Source organism: Gadus morhua, chromosome 20 (genome assembly GCF_902167405.1).
Source record: "Gadus morhua chromosome 20, gadMor3.0, whole genome shotgun sequence".
NCBI lineage: Eukaryota > Metazoa > Chordata > Actinopteri > Gadiformes > Gadidae > Gadus > Gadus morhua.
In genome coordinates this window covers 4804245-4826038 of record NC_044067.1, presented here as the reverse complement: position 1 = coordinate 4826038, position 21794 = coordinate 4804245, and the positions used below count along the sequence as shown (strand labels likewise).

Here is a 21794-nt window from a genome sequence, read left to right as displayed (position 1 = left end):
CAATATCTGAGCTGATCTGGATGAAACGTTCAGGTCTGTCGAATGTAGTGACGGTAAACCTTGCTTTAAAAAAAAGACCAACTTGTTTGATCAATTATATACACAGTGAATTCCATGAACACAAACGAGAAATGGTCACAATCACAGACACTTGATGAGTAAATTGGCTTGTATAAACTAAAATCAATTGTATCATCCAATGTTTATCTTTTAACTGCTATTCTAGGCACAGTCCCTCCAAGTAAGTGTTTGCTATTGAATTGGGTATTACCACTCTGAGTGAAGTCCTTGAAAGGGATCCCGGACTCAAAGTGCTCTCTTCACACAGAACCACGGCTCTGATGGGCGAGTGCTATCGACGCAGACTTTGGGTTTGCTTTGCATTCAATTCATGGTTGCTTTTCATCACGATAATGTCTTTATTAGAAAATAGTTTCATCACAGAGGCTTTGCCACAGATGAGCCACTGCAGACTGGATATGAGACCCATAGTTAGAGCTATGATTGACACCTGCGTTTGTCCTACGCTCCTACTCAGTGAAAAGGTGGCATGCATCACGTCCTGATAGATAGATTGACAAGTGGGCTTTAAGTGGTCTTCATAGTGGGCCAATGTTGGCCTATAGTAGGCAACTGAAGACGTTTGAAGTGGACAGGAATTTGACTTTTTTATACTTTCAATCTGCAATTATCACTTGTTTTTATGATCTGCAAATATTATAGAATATATAATTGTACAAAAACAATGCATGGTTTTGATGACATTGCGATATATATATATTTTAAAAGATGTTATTCAAACAAATGCATGCAAATGTTTTAAATATTTGCATGCAATAACCCAGTTCAAAACAAAGTGACACCACCCCTCCTGTAATTGCACTTTCAGGTTGGATGAGTTCAGCTACGCAGGGAATGTCTGCAGATAATTAGAGATAAGGAGACAAACTCACAGAGCACTGAGATATTGGAGCCTAGCTGGTGTTTCGCTCACTGTTTTGGAGCAAAGGCTCAGAAGGCGCTCGCTTGGCGGTCATCAGTGGCTCACACACACCGACTGACCATTTCGCATTGGGAAACAGGTAAACGTTTTTAAGGCCACCTGCAGGGACAAGGAACCAACAGAGACAGATGGCGCGTTTCGCTTAATCGACTCATTTGTTGGGACCATTACCGGAGGAGCATAAACCGGAGGGATGCACTAAGGACACGAGGAGAATCCTCATACGCAGCCCTCCTTACTTCAAGCACAGCGGGGGGCAGAGTCGACTGGACACTAGGTGCCCACTCTCTCCTCCAGTCAAGGAGTCCCTCCCAGTGTGTTTATCATTGGGGTGTAGAGCGCGGTAATCCTCTTACTCCTGTCAACAGAGGCGGAGCGATTTTTTTATTGCGTATACACTTTTCGCTCTTTTCTTATCGAGTGTGCGCCTGTGTGTGTGCCTATTGAGAGGAGCAATGCACGGGGCGCGTCGTGGTCGAAGTGCGCCAACTCAAAAAGTGGGATGAATTCTGGTGGAATAGCAGTTTAAACAGAGTCCAGCAGTGGCAGCAGCGGCGGCGGCGGCAGCGGCAGCAGCAAGACGACCAGATGCGACCGCGGCGATGAATCGTCTGCGGACCCTGAGCGTCGAGGCGGCCTTGCTTTTCCTGTCCGTCGCTCAGCTCAGCCAAGGTAGGCTACTGCAACCCACCTGGACTCTGCAACACGTTCCGCTCCTCAGGGTTTGTTTTCTGGACTGCTTTATCTTTTATTTTTTATGGTTGTCTTTAATACTGAGCATGATAACGACGTGCAGTCGAAATATTTTTTTAATTGCTTTTTTTTAATTATTATTATTCATTGTTATAATGCCATGTGACCCATAGCCTACATTGGTGCTTGGAATGGAGATCATGTCAGATTGTAGCCCTACTACTACTCAAAGCACATGAGAGTTTAAGGAGTCTGAGCAATCATTTTCATTATTAGGAATATTATTGTGATGGAGAAATGGACATTTAATGGGTGCTTATGGTTGCTTCACCAATTGGTAGGTAACCGCTAGAACTCATGCGCTCAACACACTGAAACTTTGGCAATAATAAAATACAGTATATAGGCCTATAACATCCAGGGAAAACAACAAGCTTGTTGTTTTTCCAGTGTAAGCTATCCAGGGTTGGAAAGCCTAACCCCTGGACAGCGGTCCTCTGTGATTGGAACAGCTTGGTGATTCGGCACCCTAAATAAACAGTAGTGCCTATAAATACGACCAGCACATGGAACAGATGTCAGGAGTGAGTCACCTGGGTGATCCACGGGTCAAGGGGCCTGGTTGCCCAGTAGTGGTGTGTTTTTATGTGTTTTTATGGACCGGCTGTTTCATCAGTAGGTTACTCATCTGGATTTTATCGGTTAACCACAAGGAAAATAAGATTGTTAAGTCTGAGGTTGGACCGGTTATCTGCTACTCCTTGTGTTCATTCTCCTGTTCTTGATGTTTGACATCGGCCAATTATACTTTGTTAATTATCAAACTTAACTAGGATTTGCATCCCTGCAACAGTATTTGATCTCACGGTGCTCTTGGCGTTATGAACTCACTCTGTATTTATTTTTGTGATCTAATATTTGCTTAGTGTAGCCGATTCTTCTTAAGCAAGCAAAGGCTGCTAACAGGCGCCTCTAATACACCGCCGACAACGTCATCGTCGATCACCTCCGCTGTCAGACGCACCTGATGATCGGCAGACCTCGTTCCCAGAGAAGCACGCTTGAAACTGGCGGTTGAGTGATCAAACACAGAGGGGCAAGAAAAGCACCTGCTGCTCCTGTGTCTCACTCTCTCACTCTTTCCAGAGCCAGTGTCAAAGGCCTGCGCCCACATTTTGTTATATTCATAGCAAAAAAAAGTACAGGTGCATGAGAAAAATATTTGCGCTAAGATCAGCATATTTGATTGATAGTTGTGTATTTCTATTTTAAAATTTCTATTTTTTATATAATGCCATATATTTTATATTATGCAATCGTTTAAAGTGCGACATACGATGCACTTTCCCTCCGTGTTGATTAAACCACATGCATGTTCTATTATATCGTATTTCTCTTAGTTACAAATAAACCGTATCCCAAACGGCTACTGTGGATTTTGGTGTGGTTGTTATTACATTGTTTTTCCGTTTTAATTAATAGGGTGTATTTAAAGCATAATCCACTGATCGAAATGATAATTCACAACTTTAATTCACTATATCTAAGTGTTGGTCTTCAAGGGTGGGAGATGAAGGAGAAGAGGTGGGTTACTTATGTATGTGATTCTGATTATTCTTGTGATTGCGTCCACTTCCTAAGGCTATAATGGATTTATTAAAGAAAAGTCCTTATGTCCTTATGGGTGTTAAAAAAAGCTACAATTATAAAGCAGTTACGCTTTACAAGTATAGATTTGTTTCTTTTAGAGTTAAAAACTAAATGTTTATGAAACAAAGCCTTCCCTGGTTGGTCAGGTGCAAGGGCCACACAGAAATATGAAGGCCATTTTTTTGTTATATGTTTAGTAGAGATAATTCAATCTTGAAGACCTTATACATAAGTATTTTATTTGCATTTAATACTTTTTAGTCACGAAGTCCATACTCTCAATTATAAATCCATTGTTAGTGTGCACCTTAGCCTATAACGTTTAATATGTTGTTATAACTTCACGTTTAACTATTTTCAATGTGAGCAAACATGTGAAAACTAAAACTATGACACTAAAATCAAGATTTCCTATTGAAAATGACATGCAGGGAACCCATTATACATGAAATCATGATGAAGACATTGAACTAATGGAGGCCCTGATTTGTAATCAGCCTCCAGGTAGAATAACCAGCAATAACCCCACTAAACATTGAAGGATATAAACTCAGTTCCCATGCGTTTTTCTGTGAGAACCTAGCTGTGACCGGTCCAGCAGCCTTCCCCGGCCAGGCAGGATAGCACATCAGCCACCCAGAAGAGCAGCAGCTTATCCGGGTGTTAGAGAGGCATTACAGCCCCTCCAGCAGCAGAGTCCGTCTTACATAACCATTGCCCCCCCCCCCCCCTCGGCGTATACCGCGCGTCTCCTTGCGTCTTATTGCGTATCCTCGCGTCGTGTTGCGGCTCCTTGCGTCTTATTACGTCTCAATGAGTGTTGCCAGATTGGGCAAGATTGGGCGGGGAAATCTGGCCCAATCTGGCAACACTGTCTCTCAGACCTGCAGCGGAGTAAAGCGGGACTGAGCTGCTGTTGCCAAGGCGTTTCTCACGCTCCTGTGAAAGCAACGTGGAAAAAATAGATATTTTTCAAAATATGCGTCGCTGTTTCTTTGGAGGTGGTGCCTGTTTTCATCATAACAACAGGGACGATCATAAAAGACACATAGGGTGGTTATACTGGTTTAGTCAGCAGGATTTGAAACAGGTTGCATGTTGTGGAAAGGACCACTGCTGGTGGAAAATAAAGCAAAGGCGTTGCATTTAATCATTTAGTTCCTTTTAGTCATTTATTTCTATTTAGTCATTTATTTACATATGTCGTTTTAGATAATTTGGCCCTTGTATATTTTTCTTTATCCTACGTATGTTTAAATACTTAAAGGGGGAATACAGTAGGGATGAATAATATACAAAGATTTGTTATAATAATAATGATCTATTTGGTGGGTCGAAAGTAGCTCCACAGGTAGGTGACAGACTGAACCCTCGTGACACCTTCGTCCAAATCGGCTTCCAATTAGCGAGGCTGCGAGGACACAATCTGCGAGTGACTAAAACATAGCGAACACGGAGAGTTGCTGACAGTTCCTTCGTTCCTTCCTCCAGCCCTCAGGTGTGTGTGCCACCTGTGCACGAACCACACGTGCGAGACGGAACCGGCCGGGGCATGCTGGAACTCGGTGACGCTGGTCAACGGCAAGGAGGAGCGGGTCAAGTCATGCCTGACGCCGGCCCAGTACAGCGGGCAGATGTTCTGCCAAGGCTCCCGCAACCTGTCCAAGAGGCACTGCTGCTTCACCGACTTCTGTAACAACGTGACGCTGCACCTGTACTCAGGTACGGCCCGGAGCGGCGATGGGGCATGTGGTGATGGGGGCGGCGGGGGGGGGGGGGGGGGGGTGTGATTTTGTGTTATTTGCATTTATTCAGTCATTAAGGAGACGAGTGGGAGCTGACGTGACGCCAAGGACATAATCTCTCTTCTCTCTCTTCTCTATCTGCTCGCTTCTAATTTCATTATCTTCTCTCTCCTCTCTCCTTCCTCCCTCTCCCGTCTCTACCTCTTGCCCCTCTATTTTCTCCCTTTTCTCTCTCTCCTCTCACGTCTCTCTCTGCCCCCTCCTCTCTCCTCTCACCTGTCTCTCTGCTCTCTCTATCTCTCTCTTTCTTTCTCTCTCTCTCTCTCTCTCTCTCTCTCTCTCTCTCTCTCTCTCTCTCTCTCTCTCTCTCTCTCTCTCTCTCTCTCTCTCTCTCTCTCTCTCTCTCTCTCTCTCTCTCTCTCTCTCTCTCTCTCTCTCTCTTTCTCTCTCTCTCTCTCTCACTCTTCATTCCGTTCTTTCACAACTACGTTTCCCTGGCAGACTGGACGGTCTCCTCTGCCAGACTCATGGAGCCCGATTCCGCTAGACCTGTGATGTCGTGTTCTGCTGGCGGTGGTACCAGGGGAACCATCACTCTCCATGGTTTATAAATACCTCGTCTACGCTCATGTGGGCCTGAGTCGGACTAGAGGGTCCTCCGATGTACATATCGTTAGCCTCATAACATAATTGCCCAAGATGTATTTAAAGGTTCATCTTGTATTTAGTATAATGCCTTAGGCAGAAAGTGATTATGGAATGTAAAAAGAAAAACTGCTTTTGAACATCCTCAAACTACACACGTGTCCAATCACAGCATAACACACTGGCCTTGTCCTCTGATGAATCATGCCTTGGTTATGAGTAAAACCTTTCCTTTCTGGTCCCCATAGCCAAACAAAAGGTTTATTACAACCTATGTTTGTTCTCCCGGCTGTGTGTTTCCGAGCGAGATGAAAATAATAGACTGGAAACAGTCATTTGACTTGAGAGGCAGCTTGTGTATGATGTTGCAGTGTATTTCTTGTGCTGCCGTGGCTGTAAATGGCTGCACAAGAACATGCTGACTCACAGTGACTTGAGTATCTGTATTTACGAGACTCAAAGGTATTCATTATGTCAGCAGAGTTGGGACTGCAGTGCACAGTTGGCACATCAGGTTTCTTCCCTGGTTGCCCTGGCAACCACATTGATTGTGGGCAATGCTGATATGCAGGTGTTTCCTCGTGGCCGTCTGTGCCAATGAAAGGATAGGGATCAATAAAATGAAAAAGTTCAATCTTTGACAAAATTAATCTTATCATGATGAGTATCAATGTGATCCCCTTTGGGCTTTGGACTGGACTGGAGCCGGGAGGATATATGGACGGGGGGGGGGGGGGTCAGGACAACAGACAGCAGAATCAATCCGTCCCCTGCTCTAATACTGCCAACTGTTCTCCATACCCTGTACCCTCTCTGATTAGCTTCATGGTAGCATTTACATAAACGGCTGTTCAAATCTTCCTAGTCTCTCTATAGCACTTCTCTCTGCACTTCTGTGGAGCAACACTGACTTTGCCCAGATACTAGAACGCAGATGTAATGCATACAGTACATGCAATACAAATGCTGTTTAATAGTGCAGCGTTTTGCTTTGTCAGAAATACTACGGGGAGTACAACAGGGAGATTAACAGGGAGACATGTTGTATGTGAGTTTACATGATACAAGTATTGATACGATATTGTATTTGTTTAGTCCCGAGGAATCGTGTTGGCCATCTGCAGATTTTTGATCAAAAGCTATTCAGCCAACGACAGAGAGTGCAAGAAAATATAGAAATCTGATTTAATATGAAAAAATAATTCATCATTATATCCAAATAACCATCGTTAGTGATACTGTTAAACTCACATTCCAAGTCCCTTTTGGTGTAGTTGATAGGTAGGAGAGAGAGAGAGAGGAGAGAGAGAGGAGAGAGAGAGAGAGAAAGAGCCAAGGACAGGTTTTAAATGTCAGAATAATAACGGAGACGATTAATACTTTTAGTCATGAATAGCTTATCCCATCTCTCCTCAAAACTGCCACTGAATAAAAACATAGATGCATAAAACCTGATGATAGAGGAAACGTTGTGGGGACTTGGGATGTGATCTCTCATGCGGTGGTGAGTGCTTAGAAATGGTGAATAAGGACTTTATTTATTTGTCAAGGAGAGAGAGTCAGCAGGCTACAGGAATGAAAGAAACAACTGCTCTTAAGTTGTTGTTTTTGTCCCTCTGCAAGAAGATTTTACAGGGTTACAAATACAACATTTGAAATATCTCAATTTTGTGTTCACTTTCTCGCAATAGGTTTCAGGTATTCAAAAAATGCTATAATCACATAACAAACAATCGGCTTGTGCATAGCAAAACTAGAATCATTACCTAATTACCTTCAAGTTGTATTAAGAATTCAATTGTAATCGAATGAATCACATACACGTTTTCATGTTTGATTCCATGGCGTTTGTGTTACCAACTAAGTCCTACGCAGGGCGGCTATCCATAACCAATAACATGCAGTCATGACCTAACAGAAAGGAATCCCATATTCTGTTATCCATCGCTGCACCTATAGGACGGTCATTAAAGCGATGAGACACAATGGCGTGGGTCTGTGTTGTGTCTGGTTGTCTGGTCAGGCTTCGGCTCACCCCCACAATCACCAGGCCCGGAGCGGAAAGAGAGAATGTTTCTAAAGATAGTATGTCCCAAATCCTGCAAGAGGATCATTTATTTAGACTACGCGGACTGAGAGGTTTAATCCCAAAGTAGAGCCAGCCAAAGTGCAGAGAGACTGCTTGTTTGTATTCTGCTCGTCGTGGCTTTGTGAGTGTTGACGGCCTTTGAAGGAGGCCATATCATCGGTGCGATTTTACATGCAGAATTATTATTCTTCCTCTTCCACAGCTTCCTCATTTGAGCGCTGATGGAAACTCCACTAGAGGGTACTAGCATCATTGTGTGAACACAAGATTGATACTTGACATCGGTACGGAAACAAGCATCACACATGTGAGGGTAAAGTGGACGCATCAGACCGTGCACACTCTGTGTCTATGAATGCATCAAAATGCTGATAGGCAAGGCAAGGCAAGGCAAGGCAAGGCAATTTTATTTATGTAGCACTTTTCATCCACAAGTGGACCTCAAAGTGCTTCATATATAAACATTGTCATACAATAAAATAAAAGAATAGATAAGTTAAAGAAAAAACATGCAAGGAAATTAGTAAAACAGATCAGCATTTTAGAAAGTGGAATGTATTTAAGATCAGATCAACAGTCTCTTTGGTACCCACGTATCAGAGACTCCAACCCGACCTAAAGGAACTTGATCCTTTCTCCGGGACTCCAACCCGGATTCTAGGACTCTAACCCAGACAGAACTCGGGTCTCAAACCCTTGTTGATAGGCTGTTGAGTTTTGAGACTCTATTGTCCACAGCATACTCGCTGTTACCGAAAGCCATCTCTTAGCGGTCAGAATCCTGACAAACCCCACGCACTTCTTGTTCACCCCGCTTGTCCTTGTGAAATGTGCGTCATCTTTGTTGGTGAAGAATTACGGTCACCTGTGTTTCCCCCCTGTTGACAGTTTTGTCTCTTTTTTTCTACTCCCGGTCAAATCCTTTTGCTTGTTCATCTGGGAACACACTAGAAGACTTTTATAGTCATAACCGACCTTGAGAGCCATAAAGACATAAAGCCAGCACACATTTGACTACTGACTTTCACAGATTTAATTAAATGTTTTAAATGTGCTTTTTGTATAACAGATCATAACAGTATATAACAGTATATAAAAGAACATAACTGTCTATAACAGTATCTTACAGTACTACTACATACGAACAGTATGTAACAGTATATTACATTACCTTGCATGTCAAGCATCACACATGTGAGGGTAAAGTGGACGCATCAGACCGTGCACACTCTGTGTCTATGAATGCATCAAAATGCTGATAGGCAAGGCAAGGCAAGGCAAGGCAAGGCAATTTTATTTATGTAGCACTTTTCATCCACAAGCGGACCTCAAAGTGCTTCATATATAAACATTGTCATACAATAAAATAAAAGAATAGATAAGTTAAAGAAAACACATGCAAGGAAATTAGTAAAACAGATCAGCATTTTAGAAAGTGGAATGTATTTAAGATCAGATCAACAGTCTCTTTGGTACCCACGTATCAGAGACTCCAACCCGACCTAAAGGAACTTGATCCTTTCTCCGGGACTCCAACCCGGATTCTAGGACTCTAACCAGACAGAACTCGGGTCTCAAACCCTTGTTGATAGGCTGTTGAGTTTTGAGACTCTTATTGTCCACAGCATACTCGCTGTTACCGAAAGCCCTCTCTTAGCGGTCAGAATCCTGACAAACCCCACGCACTTCTTGTTCACCCCGCTGGTCCTTGTGAAATGTGCGTCATCTTTGTTGACGAGAATTACGGTCACCTGTGTTTCCCCCATGTTGACAGTTTTGTCTCTTTTTTTCTACTCCCGGTCAAATCCTTTTGCTTGTTCATCTGGGAACACACTAGAAGACTTTTACAGTTATAACCAACCTTGAGAGCCATAAAGACATAAAGCCAGCACACATTTGACTACTGACTTTTACAGATTTAATTAAATGTTTAAATGTGCTTTTTGTACAACAGATCATAACAGTATATTACAGGATATTACAGAATCTTGCATGTCTAGTATCTAGCATGTCTAACAGCATATAATGTGTCTAACAGTACATAACAGTATATAACAGCATATAACAGAACATAACTGTCTATAACAGTATCTTACAGTACTACTACAGACTAACAGTATGTAACAGTATATTACATTACCTTGCATGTCTAACAGAATATAACATTTATAACTGTACATAACAGTATATAGCAGTACATAACAGTATATAGCAGTACACAACAGTATATAACCCTATATAACACCATATAGCATGTATAACTGTACATAACGGTACATAACAGTACATAACAGTATATACCAGTATATACCAGTATAGAACAGTATATACCAGTGTATAACAGTATATCCCAGTATATAACAGTATATAACAGTATACAGCAGTACACAACAGTATATAACATTTTATACAACGGGGGGCCTAAATCCAGCGATCTGATTGGTTCCTAACTGTTGTATAATGAGCGTATACATAACTGCTATGACGCCCGATCATTTTGAAAGTATCACTCCGCGCCTTGAAGTGGAAATGTATAATAATAATATATATATGAGATAATAATGTATAAAAGCAATAGCACAGTTCACTGAAGCCTGAAATCGGCGAGTGAACTGCTCCATAGGATAAATTGCCGGCGAACCGCTCTATCGGAGCCTTCTCTCGGAGGGACGCTAAAGTGTGTTGCATAGCGACCGTTGTGCATTTTGAAGGCAGCCAGGAGGGACTACTTTTTTGTATTCTTTAATAAAACGGCTACTTTGACTTTCTTGGTTTCTTTTTAAATGTAGTGTGTCTATGACTTTCGTTTTGCCATAACAGTAACCGTTGTATAAAAGCAATAGATCACTTCAGTCAGTGGCATGTGCTCATTATACCACTGTGAAGGGAGTCGCCGGCCCTCCGCTGCGCGTCGGGGCCGGACAACGCCCCTTAACAGTTGTATAATGAGCACATACCACAGCCTGTCGTGATCTATTGCTTACATATAAAACTATATAGCATGTATAACTGTACATAACAGTATATACCAGTACATAACAGTATATAACTGTACATACCAGTACATAACAGTATATACCAGTACATAACAGTATATACCAGTATAGAACAGTATAGAACTGTACATACCAGTACATACCAGTAAATACCAGTACATACCAGTATATACCAGTATCTACCAGTACACACCAGTTCCCAGCGTGCTGACGCTGTCCCTCTCCCTGGTCGCGGTGGGCAGACAGGCCGTCGGCGGAGCCGGGCTGGGCCGGGCTGGAGCTGGCCCTGGTGGTGGTGGTGCCCTGCTGCCTGCTGTGTGTGGCCGGCCTGCTGGGGGTCCTGGCCCTCCAGAGCCAGCGCTGCTCCTACCGGAGGGCCAACAAGCAGGACCCCGAGGAGCCGCTGGAGGACCTGGTCATGTCCCCCGACAAGTGTCTGAAGGAGCTCATCTACGACATGAGCACGTCGGGATCCGGCTCCGGTAGGTGGACCGAGTCGACAGGTGGGCCGAGTCGACAGGTGGACCGCGTCGACAGGTGAACCGGGTCGACAGGTGAACCGCGTCGACAGGTGAACCGGGTGGACCGAGTTGACAGGTGGACCTGGTCGACAGGTGAACCGCGTCGACAGGTGAACCGGTCGCGATCAAATAAGATCATACAACATAATAATTAATTCAGTTTATATAGCTCTTTTCTTAATTCTCAAAGTCGCTTAACAGAGTCTTTACAGAATCAAATCATTGAATATTAACGTATATAAGTAAAAAGATAAAATAGGATAAAAATTGGTAGTTAAAAGACTGAAGTCGGTATATAAAACTAGGAATAGTTAAAAGGAGGGAGGCGATGAGGGGAAGGAGTTTATGTGTTGTAAGCGATCTTTAAAAGGTAAAAACAACCCCGGCCTACATTTTCAACCCTGGTCCAACCGTCCGTCCCTCCCCGCTGTCCCCCCCCCCCCCAGGGCTGCCGCTGCTGGTCCAGCGGACCATCGCGAGGACCATCGTGCTGCAGGAGTGCGTGGGGAAGGGCCGCTTCGGCGAGGTGTGGCGGGGGAAGTGGCGCGGCGAGGACGTGGCGGTGAAGATCTTCTCGTCGCGGGAGGAGCGCTCGTGGTTCCGCGAGGCCGAGATCTACCAGACCATCATGCTGCGGCACGAGAACATCCTGGGCTTCATCGCCGCCGACAACAAGGGTAAGGGGACCGTATAAGGGCGTCTAGGAAGTCACCTGACCTTCAGGGTCTTGTCAATTCTTTCAGCGACTGCTTTTGGTCCAAACAAGTTTTGCAGCTATAGGGCCTTACTTATGTATATGGATAAGGTTTATGTCGTTTAAGTAGGTCTTATGCCTTAGCCCTACCTTAGCGACTTAGACCTCCTACATCCGAGGTAAGGGCATATAGCTGCCAAACACGTTTGGAAGTTGCTCAGGGACGAACACGCTTGTATGTCTGTATTGTTGTTTTTTATATACTAGTGGACCTAATATACGAGGTATTAAGCAATTTGGTTTAGTACACCGGGCGTAGTCTTTGTATTTCACACTATAATTCAATGCCTCTATTTTTATGATATTTGAAATTTTTGAATTTGTCGTTTTTTATTCAATGATGTAACATTTAGGCCCAATCCCATTTCTACCCCTTACCCCTTCCCCTTACCCCTTCAAAACAAGGTGGAGGGGGAAGGGGAAGGGGTAAGGGGTAGAAATGGGATTGGGCCTTAGTGTTTTCTTAGTTTTAGCGTGTCACTATTCGGCCTCCACCAGGCATTCCTCCAGCCTTTGTCCTCCTCTCCCTCTGTGTGTCCAGACAACGGGTCGTGGACCCAGCTGTGGCTGGTGTCGGAGTACCACGAGCACGGCTCCCTCTTCGACTACCTGAACCGCTACACGGTGTCTGTCGAGGCCATGGTGCTGCTGGCCTCCTCCCTGGCCAGCGGCCTCGCCCACCTCCACATGGAGATCATCGGCACGCAGGGTAGGTCTCCAACGCAGGTCTCCAACGTAGGTCTCAAACGTAGGTCTCTAACATAGGTCTCCAACGTAGGTCTCTAACCAGTCCCTCCAGAAAAACGTGATTATGCGATCGCATAATTCAACACATTATCAGCCAAAGTCTGCATATTCATGCGGGGGCCGCATTTTTTCAAATATGCCGCACTTTCACCGCATAAATTGCAGATTTCCGAGCAAAATATGTTGGGCTTGCCTGATTCCATAATCCCCGCATTTTCGTTTACTTCACACAAGAGCAGCCATTTCCCCCTGTTGCCATGGGAACATTATGAAGTGACGTAATTACGCGACGTGAAAGTCATCGAAAAGCTGCATTTTTCGCAAGTTCACGCATTTTCATTGCATAAAATTGCATAAATATGCCGCATATTTCATCGCATTTTTTAAGAAAACGTGCCGCATAATCAAGGATTTTTTGGCCGCAGCAATCATAAAAAAAAAGGCAGCATTTTTCTGGAGGGACTGTCTAATGTAGGTCTCTAACATAGGTCTCCAACGCAGGTCTCCAACGTGGGTCTCAAATGTAGGTTTCAAATGTAGGTTTCAAATGTAGGTCTTTAACGTAGGTCTCTAGCGTAGGTCTCCAACGTAGGTCTCCAATGTTCCACCTAGAGTATACTAATACTGGAGGGTTTTAATACTGGAGTGTGCTTAATACTGGAGGATAATAATACTGAAGTATACTAACCCTATAGTCTGCTAATACTCAAGTGTTATAATACTATAGTATATACTAAAACTATAGTCTGCTAATAAGTGTTATAATACTGGAGTGTGCTTAATACTGGAGTTTACTAATACAGGAGGGTGTTAAATCCTGGAGTGTGCTTATACTCTAGTAAACGAATACTTTAACGGTAGTATACTACTGAGGTCTACTCCCATGCTGAAAACTGCATTCATAGTTTTCATTGAGGTGGAGGGATCCCTCTTCTGTGTTGAAGGGATATACAAGTGAACTTGGCTTGACCTGAGACCGTGCTACGAGCTTGCAGGACACAGTTATCCCTCATGATGATGAACTTTCGGCCACTCATCATCGTGTTCAGGGAGGGCTATGCGGAGGATTATGGCGGTGCGGAATTAATCATCCCTTCTAAAAAATAACGCTGAAGTTATTTTTAAAATCTCCCTAAAATCTCTACCTTATTTTATACTTAATACCAGATACCACGCACAGCAGGGGGTAAAGAGTTTCAGAGTTGGTTCCTAATCTTAAAGTTGAAACGCAGGTCTGTTGTATAAGCGCTCATTATTGATTTAGAATGAAGGCCATTTATCACAGAGCTGTAGCTAGTCTAACAGGACTGCTGGAGGAATTACATATGAACTGACTTCAAATGTTATTAAGATACGTCAATATATATACATTATACTACTATATAATGTATATACCTGTAGCAAATATGTAAATGCATTATACCACTATATCATATCTAAATATGCATAATTATGCTACTATATGCAATCAGAATATGCATACATTATTCTACTATATAATTTATAAATAAACATACATTATACCACCATATAATATGTAAATATACACACATCATACAACTATATAATGTGTAAATGTACACACACAATATGACTATATAGTGTATAATATGCATACATTATACTGCTATATAATCGGTAAATAGACGTAATATACATTCATTATACAACATTATGATGTATAAATCTACGTGTTGGACCTGCAGGGAAGCCGGCCATCGCCCACCGGGACATCAAGTCCAAGAACGTCCTGGTGAAGAAGAGCGGCGCCGCCGCCATCGCCGACCTGGGCCTGGCCGTGAAGCACGACTCCAGCGCCGACACCGTCCACATCCCCGCCAACCACCGCGTCGGCACCAAGAGGTGGGTGGAGCAGTACACTGAGGCAGGAGTAGGGCCTAGGTGGAGCAGTACACTGAGGCAGTAGGTCTAGGTGGAGGATTATACTGAGGCAGTAAGGTGTAGTTGGAGCAGTAGGTCTAGGTGGAGCAGTAGGTCTAGGTGGAGCAGTACACTGAGGCAGTAGGTCTAGGTGGTGCAGTCCACTGACGCAGTAGGGTCTAGGTGGTGCAGTACACTGAGGCAGTAGGTCTAGGTGGTGCAGTACACTGAGGCAGTAGGGTCTAGGTGGTGCAGTACACTGAGGCAGTAGGGTCTAGGTAGAGCAGTACACTGAGGCAGTAGGTCTAGGTGGTGCAGTACAGTACCTCATACTCATGTGGATTGGGCGTGTGACTCCTTGCTGAAGGGTTGTGGGTTCGATACCCGGCGTCCTCAGGCTACGTGTAGGAACCCTTGAGCAAAAGGCCCGAGCCCAACCCTGCTCATGAATGACATGATTGAATGAGAGGGTCTGCTAAGGACCAAATCATCATACAATATTCAGTATTTACCTCATTAGCATTTATTCTTTAGCAGTTAATGCTTCAAACTGCATTTCCTCCCTATTACGCCCACCGCAATTCAATCCGCCGGTTGTATAAACAATTATATACAGCGACAAAAACCAAGCTTTATAAAAGCAGGGAACAATCTGTGCTGGAAGAGGCCTTTTCAAGATTTGCTTTAATATATTTTTTCTCTCCCAGCAGTCCTCTCATGCATTTAATCCTTTTGTTGAAACAGCCCTAGCCTTGCTAGTCCTATTCATGCAGTTCTGCGAGGGCTTTCTTCACACCTTCTTCATGAGCATGTGTATCGGGCTGAGAAGCCTTTCAAGGTTGATGTTGTTTGTTGTCGAGCAATGACGAGCAACGCCGCGGATGAGACATGCAGGAAAACCTGACGGATACAAAGAGGAACACGGTGCTCCGAGCGGGATTCCCGTCTCTCTGCAGAGTCTTGTATTGTTCTGGAAGCTGAGCTGCCGTGCTGACAGCTCAGCAAACACTGACTCAGCACGCTGAGCTCGCGATTAGCGCCAGGCGTGAGTCAGCACCTTGTAACCATAGCGACAAACGTTTTGTTTGTTATTAAAATATGAGTCTATTTCCTAATTGACGCCCTCGAGCCCCAAGCACGGAACATATTCAAAGCCGTGTCGGCACATAGTTGGAGTGTGACTTGAGCAGTAGAAGAAGCGAGTCAAAAGGTCAAAAGGTTTAAAGGTCAAAATAGGATACACAAAACAAGGATTTTTGGCCTACCCAGGGAGCCACAGGTGAGAGGCTAAAATATCCTCAGATTGACCCCTGACCTCTGGGCTACACTGAAAACGTCCCGGTCAGTAAAGGGAAACAAACGCTGGCATAGAGTGTTTACCAGCTGGATGAATTCACCTCACCTCTCCCATTCCCACTGCCCTGTTGATGGAACACCGTTACCCAGAATGCAACTACTCATGTTCGCCTATGCTAGTATCAACAGGGACTTTTCATAGCTCAGCCTATGCTTTTTGTATTTACATAGTAATGCACTTATTGTTAGTCGCTTTTGGATAAAAGCATCTGCTAAACGCCCTAAATGAATATGTTCATACGGTGTAATGAGAGGAGATGGTTGTGAATACATACGTTGGGTATTTATTGATGAATTATACTGAGAATATTTCAAGACCATTCTGACATATGTCTTTCATTGTGTGACATAAACCATGACATTTTTTCATTTAATGTGACTGTTTCCTGTTTTTGTCATGTTTATTTTGTCCAGGAAACTCCAAAATGAATAATATAATTAGTTTTAACATGGGTCAAACTAACTACTAAATTTTTTTGATTATATGCCGAGATGACCATGAACAAGGCCACTTTTCAACCACTCAGAGATTGATCCATGGAAAGGTCTGGAAGGTCACCACATTTGGTTGCTTTTTAATGGAAAAAATTATTGTGGTTGTCCCAGTTGAAGGAACAGGAATAGAAATAACCATGGCTACTAATAATAAAATGAAATAGTAGCCATGGTTATGAAATAACCATGGCTACTAATAATAAAATGATATATATATATATATATATATATATATATATATATATATATATTTGGTATTGCTATCCTCACAGCAGCTCATGATAAACAAATGCAGATGGAAGGTTTTTTAAAAGCATCCCTGTGTACGACAGGAGCAACATTAAATAACTCCAATAGCGTCCTCGCCTGCTCCCTTCGCCGGCGTATGAGAACCAGTGATTACTCTGGACTTCCATTAGGGGAGTATTTCTATTTGTGGGAGTAGAGCAACGTTCATCTCCCAGCCTAATATTTACTCATTATTCTTCCGTTATGAGCCGGGAGTGACAGTTGAACAGTAGAGGGCTTTAAGACCAAGCCAGACAGACATTTTGTTAAAACATAGTTATCAGAATGACAATGGTTTGGATGTATTCAATATCTATCTATCCATCTATCCATCTATCTGTCTGTCTGTCTGTCTGTCCGTCCGTCTGTCCGTCCGTCCGTCCGTCCGTCCGTCCGTCCGTCCGTCCGTCGTCCGTCCGTCCGTCTGTCTGTCTGTCCGTCCGTCGTCCGTCCGTCCGTCTGTCTGTCCGTCTGTCTGTCTGTCTGTCTGTCTGTCTGTCTGTCTGTCTGTCTGTCTGTCTGTCTGTCTGTCCATCTGTCCGTCTGTCTGTCTGTCTGTCCGTCGCTGGTATGTGTCTTCTGATCAGATGTGGATCACTCATCATGATATGTTCTCTTGTGCAGTATTGAATGTGTATCAGAGCGTTGTATCAGCTGGTCCTTACATTATTTTTCAATAAGCATAGTACCTGTGTTGTGCATGGACACTCTCCCTGTCCCGATGAAGCCTCACTGAGCTCCTCCTCCCCAGGTACATGTCCCCAGAGCTCCTGGACGACTCCATCAACATGGACAGCTTTGAGTCCTTTAAGAGGGCCGACATCTACTCCCTGGGCCTCGTCTTCTGGGAACTGGCTCGCAGATGTTCTGCCCAGGGTACCTGGAAACACACGCGCAAACACACACACACACACACACACACACACACACACACACACACACACACACACACACACACACACACACACACACACACACACACACACACACACACATGCATGCACGCACTTTGAACACAAACACTTTGAACACACACACTTTGAACACACACACTTTGAACACACACACTTTGAACACACACAAACTTAGAACACACACACACACACACACACACACACACACACACACACACACACACACACACACACACACACACACACACACACACACACACGTAGAACACGCACACACACGTTCAGATACACACATACTTAGAACACACACACACACACAGACAAAAACAGTTAGAAGAAGGACACACACAAAGCACACATAAAAAAACACCTCTGATTATATAAGCCTCTTCCGGCAATCGATGTTAAAGACATCATCCTACGTGAGTTAGGTAATTGGAGTGACAAACAGTCCCCATGTCACCACTCTGATGCCGTTGTCCCATTGTTATTCACTATCCCTGTCCCCTGTAATGAAAGGAATACATTATGCACCTTTGGAAGCACACCAGTGACCTCACGTTTCTCCCCCTCTCCTAGGGCTGAACGAAGACTTCCAGCTGCCTTACTACGACCTGGTGCCTACGGACCCGTCTGTGGAGGACATGAAGAGGGTGGTCTGTGAGCAGAAGCTCCGCCCCAGCATCCCCAACCAATGGCAGAGCTGTGAGGTGAGCGGGGAGGACCTCAGAGAGTCCCTGTGCTTCTAGCTGTTCTTCAGTCTGATGTTATAGATGACTTAGCTCTTGACTTAGCCCGTCTTCAGTCTGATGTTATGGACGACTTAGCTCTTGACTTAGCCCGTCTTCAGTCTTAGGTTATAGACGACTTAGCTCTTGACTTAGCCCGTCTTCAGTCTGATGTTATAGACGACTTAGTGCTTGACTTAGCCCGTCTTCAGTCTGATGTTATAGACGACTTAGCTCTTGACTTAGCCCGTCTTCAGTCTGATGTTATAGACGACTTAGCTCTTGACTTAGCCCGTCTTCAGTCTTAGGTTGTGAACGACTTAGCTCTTGACTTAGCCCTTCTACAGTCTTAGGTTATAGACGACTTAGCTCTTGACTTAGCCCGTCTTCAGTCTTAAGTTATAGACTAATTAGTGCTTGACTTAGCCCGTCTTCAGTCTTATGTTTAAACAACTTAGTAATTGACTTGGATAAAGCAACAGGAGTCTGTGTCTTTTTCCTATTCTATTTGTATTAATTGTTGTACCATTGAGGGTTTGTTGCTAAACTGTTAAGGGTCAGGTAAGGGGTTGGGGGTTCACTAGTGAATCTAACAGATGAGGATGAAGAAGAGAACTCTAGCCCCCGCTTCCTGGGCGGGATTGGAGTCAGAAAACACGACGATACATAGTGATACTTGGTAGAGACGCTGAAGACTGTAAGTACAAACAGAGGAAGAGGAAGAGGGAGTGGTTCAGGGGCGATTTAAAGCTGTTTCCCGTGCTGTTGGAGATGAAACGCTCATAGGTAGCTGGGCTGGGTGCCTCCTGCGGTTGAGCCCCACATGTGTGTGCTACTGGTTCACAAACCCAGTCCCATTGTACCCATCTGAATGTGATTGGATTTAAAACGTTGATGATGAAATGGCGATCAATCAGCAGGTCCATCAATCGGAAGACGAGCCCTTAATCAACACCTAGCCGTTGACACCGAGACATGGCTCACAGATGAGTCATTCTTCCAACTTTGAAACAATTTCTCTTATTATGGGATGTTCTGTCTCTGAAACTCGGCGACAACTCCCCACATTGCCGGAACAGGATCCATTATCGGCAGGTGCTTTGAGTGCAGAACCCCTTTTAACTAATGTAACCGAGCCCGGTCCAAGCGTTAGTGGGGCGACGGTGTTTTGTCGTGGCGGGCGTGAGTGCTGCTCGCAGGACGGAGCCAGACATAGCGCTCCACCTGCAGACCAACGTTTTGTAGGTCATTAACACATCAGGGATATTTTTACCATCACAGGTGGCAAACGTACTTATATATTTATATATATATATATATACGTCTACTGAGATGTATTGAGATAGGTCAGATCAGTCCTGTAGTTAGGGCGCCTGGACTCCCAGTTTCCGGAAGATTCTGGGTTCAAACCCCCAATGTCCGTGATCAACCTATCGGCCTCATCTGAGCAAGACCCCCCCCCCCCCCCCCCTGTCGCTAGGGGGGGGGGGGGGGGGGGGGGGGTGGTGGTGTAGTGGGGAGGGCCGTTGCAATTCCAAGCCAGGAGGTACTTGGTTCGATGCCCAATGTCCACAGCCTACTTCTACTCCTACGAGACGCCCTGACGCCCCCCTGCTTTTTATTGACTCGTTTTTTGCAATTCGTCTGCGAGTCGCTTTGCATCGGAGCATCTTTTAGGAAATGATCCCAAAAAATGGTTTGACAAAGTTGTAGATATTTACATGGATGAAATGTGTTTGCCTGTACGCACGCGAGTGTACGGTGTCTCAGGGGAGAGTGAGTGATAACGTGACGAGGCGTTCTCCCTCCGCAGGCCCTGCGCGTGATGGGGAAACTGATGAGGGAGTGTTGCTACGGCAACGCGGCCGCGCGACTCACCGCGCTGCGGGTCAAGAAGACCATCTCTCAGGTGACCGTACTCAAGGACGTCAAAGATTAGACTTCATCTCACCCCCCCCCCCCCCCCCCATCGCCCACTACCCCCTGCTGTTCCCTCCCTCGCCCCCTCGCTGACCTCCGCGCTCGCTGCTGACACGGACTGGACTGACTGGAGAGGGATTACCCTCGTCTGACTCTCTCTCTCCTTCGCCGGGGCGCCCCCTGCAGTTCAAGCGCACACATCACAGGCGCACCATGAGTTCATGTTTGTTTGTCGACGCCAAAGGGGGTTGCTCAGGGGGTCACGGGCAGGCCGTGTCCCCGGGTAACGGCGATGAACCGAGGCCGACCTCCGGTAAGTTCAGGCGAGCTCCGTCAGGGAGCTCGCCTGGAGAGGCTTATCGTAGACGAGGTGTGTTCTAGATGTTCTACTACCTCACCCGCGTTCAAGTGCCCTGAAGCTTTAGGTCGCACGTTGGAAGCTGCTTCTGTGCCATAAATGCTAGTACACGCATTGCATTGTTCTAAGGGAGTGTGTACCTGTGTCTGTGTTCCTCAGTCACACGACCGCAGTGTAGGAGGATTCATGGATTAGCCCACTCCCGGTTTATGTTCTTCGGATAAAAATGTTCTCGAAAAAAAGTTTACTTTAACGTATGTGTCGGGAATACAGCCTTTTGTCTAAGAAGGAGTACCTTGAGTGTTTGTTTTAAGGATCTATTTAAAGCTCAGCTCCTAAAACGTCCCGCTTCTAAAGAATATTGCAGATTTAAAGCCTTTTGTTTATGAACGTTCAGCACTTTAATTACTGACCATGGAATGCTTTGTGATGCATATTGAATGTATACATGTCTTTTTGTACTTTGAATGCTGATAGCTTTTATTTATTCATGTTGATGGAAAAATCTGTTCTCAGTAGGCCTACTGGTATCTATACCACCCAGAATCAAGTTAATAACGTTAAAGTGAATTATTAAAGGTTGGGTATGGGATTTGCGAAACGCCAGCAGATTTTGAAAATAAACAACTCAAATGGTCCTACCCCCTCTCCTCCAACGCTGACTCTGACTCCACCCATTCCAAGTACATGGACGCGCAATCATGCACGAGTGAACACAGATGCGCGAGAGCGAGCCATTAGCTAGTTAGCTAGCTTCAGTAGCTACCGCAGGATAACAACAAACAGAAGCTTGCTCTGGGTCACGAGCTTTGAGTATGTGCACGAAGGGGTCGCGCGGGGAGCGGGGGAGGAGGAGTGCAGTGCGACCGTTTGATTGACCTACTTACTGTCCAATGCAACTCGGTGGCTCTGGAAATCATTGGCTGGAGTTTTTCGAGCCCTGCCCGTTCCACAGATGATTGACTTGTTTAATTTTCATGGCAGTACTTCTAACTCAGTGGCTGTAAGTGG

At 44.7% G+C, this 21794-nt stretch overlaps 1 protein-coding gene across 1 annotated transcript; it reads left to right on the top strand.

Moving 5' to 3' along the window:
• The first annotated feature begins 926 nt into the window (after positions 1-926).
• acvr1c (activin A receptor type 1C) lies at positions 927-21535 on the top strand. Its single transcript, XM_030344130.1, has 9 exons — positions 927-1675; positions 4838-5068; positions 11064-11303; positions 11789-12019; positions 12638-12805; positions 14550-14706; positions 17615-17739; positions 18357-18487; positions 20319-21535. The coding sequence occupies exons 1-9, from the start codon at positions 1606-1608 to the stop codon at positions 20442-20444; spliced, it is 1479 nt and encodes a 492-aa protein (XP_030199990.1). The 5' UTR covers positions 927-1605; the 3' UTR covers positions 20445-21535.
• Positions 21536-21794: the final 259 nt, after the last annotated feature.